The following is a 12,217-nucleotide window of genomic DNA, read 5'->3' as shown; positions in this document are numbered from 1 at the left end:
TTCCAGATTTTTTGTTTGGGAGAAGGGGGAAACCCTCCCATTTATTTTTCAGTTGCTGGAGCCCCTGGGAGAGTTTCTGCTGCCTTATCTAACCTCACCTCTTACTAATGTGCAAGTGTACCTAGACAGGTGATTGCGCTTCTGCCTTCAAAACAGAGAGTGCATAGGGTGGGAGATCCTCAGCATCCCAAATTCCCATAATATAGATGCAGAAATAATTTGATTGGCCACTTACAAAAAGTGAAATTGGTGAGTAAAGCCACAGTTTATGGTAAGAGCAGAAAAAAAGGACAGTACAAACTGAAATATGCTAGGATTTACCATGGATTTAGTTAGAGACAACAATACCTTCACTACAAGTTTCCAACTCTGTAAAGACAGCAGTGCTACTGAGCACGTCACCTTTGAAATATTGAACAACAAAAACAGCTTCAAATCAAAATAGTTGTAGTTACGTTTCAGGTTGTTCCAGGATGATCTTTAAAATCTGTAACTTTTATCTTAATTCATTTTGGGATTTTTTTTCTCTTTGTGAAATTGACATTGATGAAAGTGTGTGTAGTATTTCCCAGCTTATACTTGCTGTGTGCAGGAGAAAGTGACTATACACAAAGTGCTATAGTAAAGAAACTGACAAGATTTTTTTCCCCCCTCCTCTCTAGTAATCTTGTGTGTAACTTGTCACAATAAGATTTAAAAAAAGACATTCAGGCAGAAGTGACTAGTTGTGGGGACGGGGGAGGGTTATCCTAGTTTGTCCCATTAAATACAAAATTAATTGCTTGTTTGTTTTTATGTTTGATAGGCTTTATTTAGAGGTTTTAAAGCCAGGCAGTTGGCTGGTAAAATGAGAGCTGCACGAACAATTCAAGCCTGGCTCAGAAGATACAGAGCACGAAAAGAATATATAGCTGTGGTAAAAGCTACTTGTATCATTCAAGGTTATTTCAAAACCAAACAGCAGAGGACCTGGTAATGTACTATTGTTGTGTGACATACTTCTTTTCGTGGTCTTGAGCTATTTATTGTTTCATAACTTAATATTGCTTTGCACTCTGGCAAAGCTCTGTCATTTCTTTAGGCCCTGATTCTGCAAAGACTCAAGTATGTGAGTAATCCATTGACTTCTTGTGGCTAATGTGCATAAAGTTATTCACATGTTTAAGCCCCAGCCCTCAAAAACCTAATCTTTGTATTTTTGGTGAGTTTTGTGTTTGTTAATCTTGGAAGGACAGAAGGGGAGAGCCAGCTGCAGGTACTTGCTTTCATCTCATATGTGAAGTTTAGTTTTACTACACTGCTTTCTTCTCGAGAGTTATGTTTGTGTTTTGAAAACTCCAGAATTAAAAACATGTGGGTTTTTTTTGTATTTTAATTAGTCCTAGTTCCTGCTCCAAAGTTAAACTTATTTTTGTTTTCTATTTGTCTTGAGACAAGATCTAAAATTTCTCAAATCACTTTTTACTAGTTTTACTCCAGTGTTTCATGTTTCCATTGACTTTAACTAGTCTTGAGCCTTAAGAGCTGGGCCAGTGTTCTATTTACATTCTGTGTGTGTAAACCAAAATGTCTATGGATTTGATAACTTTCCAATGAATGCCACTTGTCTTGCTAATCTTCTGCTGATGGCAATAAATAAATGCAAACGAAAACGTCTCATTTTTAAAACTCACGTTTTTGTTTTTTAGAAAAACTAAAATGTTCATTTGCATTAGGTTTTTGAAAGTGAAGGCCTCTACAGTTACTATTCAGAGGAGATGGAGAGAAACCCTCACTGCAAGAACAATTCTGCTACAATTCCTAACAACCAAGAAAGCTGCAGTTCAGATTCAATCAGGTTACAGAAGATACAGCACTAGGAAACAGATTAAAAAGGTATTTTCACTCTTAAATTCAGCTAAGACAGGGGTGGTGTTGAATGTTAAATATTTTCAGTGTGTGCAGTAAACTAGTATAATGTACTCAGACAATAATTTAGCTTTCTCTCTAAAAAGTGAGCCTGTTCATTGCCTTTGATATATAACTACTTTTATTCAAGTTAATTTTTCCTAAAGAAAATCGTCTTGGTTGGGCTCTAGTTTAAAACTATACTATATTTATAAAGAAAATTACATTAAAAAAATGTTAAAGTTGAAAAGAGAAGTACTTAAGTCAGAAAATGCCAAAGTGAAGTCCCCTATCAGCAAAGACTTAAAGTATGTGCTTAACTTTTGACACTTTGAATAGTCCCATTGAAGTTAACAGTGGAACATAGTAATCCTTCACTGCAGCTGTTGTTGTCTGCTATACTTATAATTACGGCTGTCGAGTAATCGCAGTTAACACACGATTAACTCAAAATTAATTGTGATTAAAAAATTAATTGCGACTAATCAATTTTAATCGCACTATTAAACAATAGAATATCAACTGAAATTTATTAAATATTTTGGATGTTTTTGTACATTTTTCATGTAGTATTTGCTGTAATTGAAATCAAACTGTGTATTATTTTTGATTACAAATATTTGCACTGTAAAAATGATAAACAAAAGAAATAGTATTTTTCAATTCACCTCGTACAAGTACTGTAATGCAATCTTTGTCTTGAAAGTGAAACTTACAAATGTAGATTTTTTTTGTTACGTAATTGTACTCAAAAACAAAATAATGTAAAACTTCAGAGTCTGCAAGTCCACTCAGTCCTACTTCTTGTTCAGCCTATCTCTAAGACAAACAAGTTTGTTTACATTTACAGAAAATAATGCTGCCCGCTTCTTATTTACAATGTCATCAGAAAGTGAGAACAGGCATTTGCATGGCACTTTTGTAGCTGTCATTGCAAGGTATTTACGTGCCAGATATGCTGAACATTCACATGCCCCTTCATGCTTCGGCCACCATTCCAGAGGACATGCTTCCATGCTGATGCCGCTTGTTTTTTTTTGTTTGTTTTGTTTGTTTTTAAAAAGCGTCAATTAAATTTGTGACTGAACTCCTTGGGGGAGGATTGTGTGTCCCCTGCTCTTTTACATGCATTCTGCCATATATTTCATGGTATAGCCGTTTCGAATGATGACCCAGCACATGTTGTTCATTGTAAGAACACTTTGCGTTTTGTCAAATGTGCAGTCAAAGAAGGTACCAGTGTGAGATTTCTAAAGATGGCTACCGCACTCGACCCAAGGTTTTAAGAATCTGAAGTGCCTTCCAAAATCTGAGATGGACAAAGTGTGGAGCATGCTTTCAAAAGTCTTAAAAGAGCAACACTCAAATGCGGAAACTACAGAACCACCAAAAAAGAAAATCCACCTTCTGCTGGTGGCATCTGACTCAGATAATGAAAATGAACATGCGTCAGTCCGCGCTGCTTTGGATTGTTATTGAGAAGAACCTGTCATCGGCATGGACACACGTCCTCTGGAATGGTGGTTGAAGCATGAAGGGACATATGAATCTTTGGTGCATCTGGCACATAAATGTGTTGTGACACGAGCTACAACAGTGCCATGCAAACGCTCGTTCTCATTTTCAGGTGACATTTTAAGCAAGAAGGGGGCAGCATTATCTCCTGCAAGTGTAAACAAACTTATTTGTCTGAGCAATTGGCTGAACAAGAAGTACGACTGAGTGGACTTGCAGGCTCTAAAATTTTTATTTTTGAATGCAGCTTTTTTGTACATAATTCTGCATTGGTAAGTTCAACTGTCATGATAAAGAGATTGCACTGCAGTACTTGTAGTGGGTGAATTGAAAAATACTATTTTTGTTTTTTTTACAGTGCAAATACTTGTAATCAAAAATAAATAAAGTGAGCACTGTACACTTTGTATTCCGTGTTGTAATTGAAATCAATATATCTGAAAATGTAGAAATAATTTTAATAAACGGTATTCTATTGTTTAACAGTGCGATTAATTAAGATTAATTTTTTAATCGTTTGATAGCCCTACTTATAATACTTTCTGCTATTTAAAAAAAGGTTTGTCACCAAAATATTATGAAGTATGGAAGGGGAAAAGAGAAGTAAAACCAGAACTAAGATTGCATTGATTTGTGAATGACACCTAAGAAATATATCAGAGTTGTTCCCCCCCACCCCCCACTTTTTGAGCTCTTCCATTTCCTTAAAGGTTCAGGTTTCTTTTACTTTGAGAGCAAACAAGATCCCAGTCGCTTAAACTTTGCCAAATATTGCATTTGCCTAATCTACATTGATGATAATAAGACCTGCACTTTAAATAAATGTAAAAATGGTCTATTGCTGTCATGGCCAACCTGCTTAAAATAAAATCCGTTGCCAACATTTTTAAGTCCTTTAAGGAGGAAAAAAGTCTCTAAGTTGTGAAAACTCCTACTGCTATTAGTGAATGCTGACTGACTTGCTGAGTTGAATTTAAGTGAGAAGTTTAGTGGCACCTTCATTTTATTTTTGATCCTTGGCCACTTCTTTCCATCTTACAATAGAGGGTAATGCGATAAACATGAAAACCTAATGTACTTCCACTATGACAAGAAAAAGCACACTTGACTATCAACACACAATTTATCTTCTAGATGCAGCAGGCTGCATGTTTGATTCAGGCAGCTTATCGAGGCTTCAAAGAAAGACACAAGTTTCATCAACAAAAAGCTGCTGCTTTGGTCATCCAAAAACACATACGAGCTAGGCAAAAAGGAAGACTTGAATGCATAAAATACATCCAAACTAGAAAAGCTGCTATTAAACTGCAAGCATTTTTACGGGGGTGGTTAGTAAGAAAAAAGGTAAGTGTCTTTTTAAGTGATTATAACTACATAGACATTTAAAATATATGAGATTAATTAGGAGTTAGGCTACAGTGAAAAACTCTGGTTTCAGACATTACACTAACCCCAGCTATTTTTTGTGGAACTCCATTTCTGAGTTAGCATAGATTATGATTATGATGTAGCAAAGGCTACCTCTGGATTTGATTATTAATGTTGTTTCCTGACTGTTTTTCTTTCTACAGATTTTAGATGAGAAACAGAAGAAGCGGCTGCTTTGTTTTTCAGCTGCTGCATATCATCATCTCTCTGCTATTAAAATTCAGAGAGCATTCAGAATTCACCTTGTATTGAAACATGCACAAATGCAGATCTCTTCTGTCATATGTATTCAGGTTAGCATTATTGGGAGGGAGGAGCTGTTGCACACTACTCATTCTCTTCAACTATTTTATTTAACTATTACCTAACTGGAATAATCACCAAACTACGCAGAAGAGTTGTTGCAGTACTGTCAGCTGTCACCAGTGGCCCCATTGTGGATGTGAAGGCCATGTCCCCTCCACACTCTCAGGCCTGCCAGTGACCCTGACTGGAAACCAGAGTCCTGACCCACTCTCTTCTCTATGCTGGAGGGAGGAGAGACAAGTTCAAGGGGAATCACAAGCTGCATGAGACATGGAGTCATATCCCCTAAACATGCAATAGCATGCTCAGAACCAATGTGTAAGCAACCCCAACTAGGGTACAGGGACCTTATTTGGACACTTTCTAACCCAGGGGTAATCCAATTATTTTTTGTTAAGGTCCAAACTTCTTGGTCAAGATCCAGAGAAAATAATACAAAAACAATAACAATAATAATAATAAGTAAATAAAAAGATTTCATAGTCTGTTCAAAATCATCTGGTGGTCCAGATTTGGTCTGTGGTCTGCCTATTGACTACCTCTGTTCTAACCCAACCAATCACACAGGGACCTGCCTAAATTGAGACCACTAATTTAATCTCCCCAAAACAAGACTCAGGCTGCTAAATGGAAGGTGGAGAAAAAATCCACATGCCAAAACAGGCAAATTTACTATAAAGGAAAAATTCTTTCCAGACCCCAAAACTGGTGATCAGCCTAGTCCCCAGCATCAAAGGAGACCCTGCAACTGGATTAAGGATGGGACTAGCAACTTCTCTCCCCATCCACCTCTGCCAAATGCGAGCTAGTCACCCTGTCCCATTACTACTGTCACAGTCCAGTGGCACATCTCCCCCTTCACCAAGGGTTTCTTTAGGTGCTCCCAGCCCTTTCAAAGCCACACCTATGCTATCGTGGTGTTCAGTTCCTGGCTTTGCATCAGTTAAATCCATGATAAATTCAGATTTTAGTCCTTACTCTATCAATTTTGAAGTAACAAGAAGTGTGTGCATACATGCATGTGTGGTGGTGTCAGGAAAAGAAAGAAAACTTAATTTGTCTCTTAAAAACTCCCATTTATCTTTAAACAGAGGTGGTTTCGAGCAAGACTTCAACAAAAAAAAAGTCTACAAGATCATCAGAAAATCATTAAAACACAGCGAATGGTTCGAAGGTGGCTGAAACAGAGAAATGAGGCTGCAACCACAATCCAAAGAGCTGTACGAAAGTTCCTTTTCTACAAACACAGAAGAAAGCTGAAGAATGGAATAATTAAATTTCAGGTATATGAATTCTAATAAGTGAATTCCATCTTGCTCATGTCTGCTATTTTATAGTTCTTAGAAAAGCCTGCTTCTATTTTATTACCAACCAAAGGTGTTTCTTTAAGGGTACAGATTTTTTTTATTTTTTTTTTATATGAATACTGGATTGGAAAGCTAAATACCAACTAGCCATCAAGTAATAGTAAAAGACGCTGTTTCTGATAGATGTATTTTTGAACTGGGAATCTAGTATTCAAAGGACTGAATACACTACATCTGATCATAGGCTTATAACTTAGAGTTCTACAACTGAAGTATTTTGAGACTAAAATTTTATTAAACTCCTATAAGGTTGATTTTGAGATTCTAATGAATATTCTTTCCTAGAGCCACTCTTACTTGTAAATCTTTTCCCCATTTGTGAAATCTTTCTGCCATGTTTTCTCTCAGGCATTGTGGAGAGGATATTCTTGGAGGAAGAAAAATGACACAGCAAAAACTAAAGCGTTACGACACAGTTTGGAAATGGCTAACAAAGAGAGCAAAGAAGAAAACAAACTGTGTAACAGAACTGCAGTTGCCATTGATTATCTTCTAAAATACAAACATCTTTCTTACATTCTTGCAGCGTTAAAACATCTGGGTTAGTAGTTTCTTTTCGTAATTAAATATTGGGCACTCTCAAGACAGCAGTGGACTCCCAAACTTCTGAGAAAGGGGAGCACATGATTACATTCAAGCTTACAGTACAACTGGGAAAAGTGACGAAGTTAGAGGACACAACAGTATGCAAAGCCATTTCCTTCTGAATCAATACAACACTGATAACAAGCTGTCTTAAAGAACTACATCAGAATGTAGTCATGAATGCATTATTCTAGTTCCTGGCCTTCCCATGCCCAGCAGTACTACTTACTACATGTAAGGCATAAAGGGAGTCCTACTTACTTTTAATTTCACCTTATATGCAGTATCACATACACTGGATACCTTTGACTTGCCGGAATGTTCAAAATCCTAGTTTAGAAACATGGCTTGAAATTGATTTTGTGTGTGTTCTCATGTGTTTGCCAAGCCTAATAAAGAAAAATGTTACTGTTTGAAAATAACTTGATTAGCATTCACAAATGAACCCTTTTATTTTAGAGGTTGTTACCAGGCTCTCCCCTCTCTGTTGTGAAAATATGGCCCACAGCGGAGCAATCTTCACTATTTTTATTTTGATCCGGAATTGCAACCGCAGTATTCCCTGTATGGAAGTTATCAAATATTCAGTTCAAGTCCTGCTTAATGTTTCAAAGGTATTTCAGTGTTTTGCTTTTTAAGTTTCATAAGCTGTGGACTGTCTAATTTACAGATACTTACTTACATTTATCCAAAGAGATTAGCATGAATTTATCCAATGTAATAACTGATAGTGTTGCAAAAAAAACCCCAAACCCTTTTTCCTGATTTTAAAACCAGTTACGCCAAATTATTTTGAACCAGATAATCAAATTATTTTTTCTTAATGTGAACAATTATTACATCCTGTAAAGTAGTCTAATTTTAATCCTGGCTTTCAATGAATTAATTTTATTCAAACTAAAATCTGAGTGGTGGCAGAGGGTGCGTGGTTGAAAAAGTACCGGGCTTTTTACAATGTGGAATTGGAAAACAGTTTTGTACAGAAAAGAGAAATAATCATTGGTAGGGTATTGCATACTGAAGTTTTCTGTAATATTTTAATTACAAATCATACATAAAACACTGGTATAGGATGCTTTTCCAAATTCTCACCTTTTCATATCTATAGCTGTGATAAACAGTTCTATAAGAAATAATTATTTAAAGCTAACTCAGCATAACTTTGGGTTGGAGATGGATTAGTTCTATTTACAGATTTAATTTTTTAATGGAAATGTTTGCAAAACCAGTGAATTTTAGATGTACCAACTTGAGTGTTGGCTATATAATACAAACATGTATAGATTTATGAAACAGTCATTCATATGTGATGCGCTGAAATCAGTAAAATGTTTAGCATTCAAGTCTAATAAATTTTCCTAAGTGAATATCTTGTATTTCATTACAAAAATAGTATATATTAATCAAACTGATTTTTAATATTTTTTGTAGGCTTGCATGATTTTAAAAGAAGTATACATTGCTGAAAAGTTTGAAAGGATAAAATGTTGGTTAGACAACTGAACTGCATTGTAGCTGGCTAAGAAATCTGAGAGCACAATATGTACCAGTTTCTAGAAAAAAAAGTTTTAGAACAATTTATCATAGGGCAATTTGGCACTGTAGCTTAATGCCCAGAAATTAATTGTTTCATCTGAACTGCAATCCATATAATAAAAGTATCACCCAGTTGGCCTGAATGAGAGTAGTCTTTATTTTCTTATAGCTTGATAAGGCTATATTTGAGATCTATTTACATCAGCTTTTCTGTCTTCCTTTTAAGTATGAAAGAACTACTCAAGCAGTTTATGAAGTAGAAAATTCTGTAGATACATTATTGGACCTACTGCAGATGTACAGAGAAAAGGCTGGTGACAAAACGTCAGAGAAAGGTGGAAGCATTTTCACAAAAACGTGTTGTTTGTTGGCCATCCTTTTAAAGGATTCAAAGAGAGCTGCTGTAAGTTTTAGTGCTTCATTTTTCGTAGTTTCTTATGGCTTCTTCCAGCTGGTTGCTATTAAATTATTTAGACTGCCTGTTGAAGTATATGCATCTGACTGAAGCAGTATCCACCACAGTTACAATAGTACTTGTTGCTATAATAGTGTAATATGATGTATATTTCACCTTGAGTGTGATGCATGATCTTTGAGTTGCACAACAGGGTCTTTTCACCCCCCTTTTTTTTTAATATATTTAAAAACATTGACAATTATCCACTGGTACTTTCTTTTTCTTGATGACACTTTGTAAATATTGTCTTTGCCCTTGCTCTCCATTCCAATCCAGTAAGACTTATCAATGTTCTCAAATTCTACTTACCGTACAGTTGGTTTGTGAGACTTCATGTTGGCATGCACCATTGTTTCCTGGTTCGTGGCAGACAAATAAACTGTGTACACTAGCTGTATTTCTAAAATGATTCCCATCAGTGTAGCTCAATTGGTGGTAGCAACACTGCAAGTGTTAGTGTAGGTAAGGCTTCAGATATAAATAGCCACCAGCTGTTTATCCACATGTCATTTTAAATCTCTTCAGACCAGCTCTATGTTACTCAGTGGTAATATTGCTGGTATCCACCTGTGTCCTTGTCCAATCTAGCACTTCCACTGGTGCAGCTGCAAATTAATTAGTTAATGTTTGCTGTATCTTTGGAACCATCATTAGACAAACTGTATTCAAGGCATAAAATTACTTTCTGGAAATAGTTTAGTTGGAAATATCTGGTTATAAAGCTACTTGTGTATCTTCCAGTGTCACTGATCGTTCAAATATCTAATGCCATCAGGATGTTGAAATGCCTACAGAAATTAAAAATCTGTTGCTTTCAAATACATTTCAGTGTGTGTTTCATGGAGAGAAGTGCTGCATGTTCTATGAAAATGTAGTCTATTGAGCAAATTGAGTAGTTTTCCATTATTTATTAACTTCCTATTCAATTACCTTTTGAGTATTGATTGTGTGAAATTTGTATTTCTTAGGACATCCGAAGCACATCTAGAGCTGCTTCTCGTATTCATAGCTTGTACAAACTTACAGCTCGTAAACACAAAATGGATGCTGAAAGAACTCTTTCCAAACACAAGATGCACACATCCATGAGTGGGAGTTTCTTTGTTCCAGTAACTCCTGTACGAACAAAAGTAGTTTCAAGGTAAGAATTCTAAATTAACCTGCTTTTTTTTTTTTTCTTGTGAAAATATACTGTCTAATTTCAAGCAATTCTTTTTTCAGAATTAAACCAGACTGGGTTTTAAGGAAAGATAACATGCAAGAAATTGTAGATCCTCTGCAAGCTATTCGAATGGTAATGGATACACTTGGTACTGCTTACCACTAAAATGTAGATACTATCTTTGAAAGTGTGTGTGTGTGTATTCAAAATGGTTAAATGCTTTTTAGGGGGAAAACAAATTAGTGTCAAAAGCGATTACTTAAAGATGCAAATTTACTCTAAAATTGGCATTTTATTTTATGTTTTGTATTATATACATTTTTTTTTTAATGCTACTTTGTACTAATGCCTAAAGCAATTGTACAATAAAATACTGAACTGCTTTGAAGCTCTTGGGTGTTTTCCTTGCTTTACTATTTCAAATATACTGTTTTTATGCAGCTGTAATCTTATTAAAAAAAAAATACAAACACCAAAAAACAAGGCAGCAATTTAACATGCAGCTTCTCACAAAGGCTGAATGTGTTTTGAATGTCCATTTGGCAATGAGGACTAAATATTAGTGTGCAAGTCAGCCTGCAGAGATGGTATACATGAGAGGAAGGATGGTCCAGTGATTAGAGGACTACCTTGAGCTGTTGGAGACCCAAATTTCAATTTTCATTCCATTACAGATATCCTGGGCAAATCACTAAAGCTGTGCTTCAGTTCCCTGTCTGTAAAATAAGGATAATAGTACAGGGGAGTGTTATGAGGATAAATACATAAACCTCACAATCCTTATCTCTAATTAGACCCTTTCTTCTTGGGCCATCAGTTACTGACAGGGGCCAGGACTCTTCCTGTTCAACCAGCAGTGAACATGGATACATCCCTCCAGCAGCCCTCCACAGCATCTCCCTTAAATGTTTCTTCTTTCCTGCTTCTTACCCACATCTTTCTGAAACAAGTCTAAGGAACAGCACAGAAAGCATTAAAAAGAAACAAACAAGTCTCTTTGGAGGATGGAGAAATTTTTCTTTCTCAGAATCATTCCATTGAGGGCTGGCTTTCTGAAACCAATTATTTAGATAGTCTTATTGGCAATGTCCAAAACCGCATCTCTTAAGTGATAAAGAAAACCTAGGTGCATCATAAAGTGAAAGCCAAAAGAAGACCATGTCTTTCTGGTCACTAAATCATCAGGCAAAGTTGAACTTCAGATGGCTGTGCTCCAGATGCATGCAATACACTGGACCGGTTTTTAAACAAAGTTCTGAAGGTCAAGCACTCAAAGTTTTCCAGTCTCTAAACCCCTAATTACAAACCTGAAGAAAACTTCTAAGGAGTAATCACTTTGAAAATGTGCCCAATGCTTTCACTACAATTTTTAGTGACCTTTTTAAAAACAATGTCTGCTAGATGATTCCTGTTATGTCAGACTATTGGATGCTAGCAAATAACCCATTCATGTCATATATGATCTTATATGGGGCTAGTCTTGCCAAAACAAGCAGCTAGCAGTGAAGTTTCTGTGGGGTATGCCCTGAGAGAAGAATGATTTTGTGTTCTGAATGTGGTCTTGATTTGTGAGTGGCTTGCTGCAGGTATGTGGCATAACTCAGTGCTTTCTGAGTATCCTGTAAGAGGAGGGCGGTGCTGCCCTAGTTTGGCTAGGTTTAAAAGCCAGTCACTAGCAAATATTGGAGCAGTGAACAGCTAAAGTGGAGTTTCAGTGGTAGTTGCAGGGGCTGGAGCCTCCTAGGAATTGGGTCTGGGAAGAGAAGACTGGCTACTGAGTTAGCACAAGAAGTGACCTGAGGAGGAGAGGAGACAAAGAAGATAGTCAGATGCAGAAACTTTAAGATGTATGTTGGGAAGGAATTTCCCCCCAGGTCAAATTTGCTGTAATCTTGGTGGGTTTTTATGTTCTGCAGTATGTGCGCCTAGGCCTCTTGCCAGGATTATGTGCGTATATCTGTCATTTCCCTGCCA

General features: G+C 36.4%; 1 protein-coding gene across 1 annotated transcript in view; it reads left to right on the top strand.

Annotated features, from left to right (window-relative positions):
* Positions 1–10,500, top strand: part of ASPM (assembly factor for spindle microtubules) — a 37,753-nt gene extending 27,253 nt beyond the window's left edge. The window contains exons 19-28 of the mRNA XM_074961169.1: positions 806–972; positions 1,716–1,875; positions 4,537–4,746; positions 4,974–5,123; positions 6,228–6,419; positions 6,852–7,044; positions 7,548–7,702; positions 8,851–9,027; positions 10,050–10,222; positions 10,303–10,500. Coding sequence (XP_074817270.1) covers positions 806–972; positions 1,716–1,875; positions 4,537–4,746; positions 4,974–5,123; positions 6,228–6,419; positions 6,852–7,044; positions 7,548–7,702; positions 8,851–9,027; positions 10,050–10,222; positions 10,303–10,408 — 1,683 coding nt within the window. The 3' untranslated portion in view covers positions 10,409–10,500. The remainder of the gene's footprint in view (positions 1–805; positions 973–1,715; positions 1,876–4,536; positions 4,747–4,973; positions 5,124–6,227; positions 6,420–6,851; positions 7,045–7,547; positions 7,703–8,850; positions 9,028–10,049; positions 10,223–10,302) is intronic.
* Positions 10,501–12,217: the final 1,717 nt, after the last annotated feature.

This window comes from Natator depressus, chromosome 8 (assembly GCF_965152275.1).
Source record: "Natator depressus isolate rNatDep1 chromosome 8, rNatDep2.hap1, whole genome shotgun sequence".
Lineage (NCBI taxonomy): Eukaryota > Metazoa > Chordata > Testudines > Cheloniidae > Natator > Natator depressus.
This window is presented reverse-complemented; position numbering and strand designations above follow the sequence as displayed.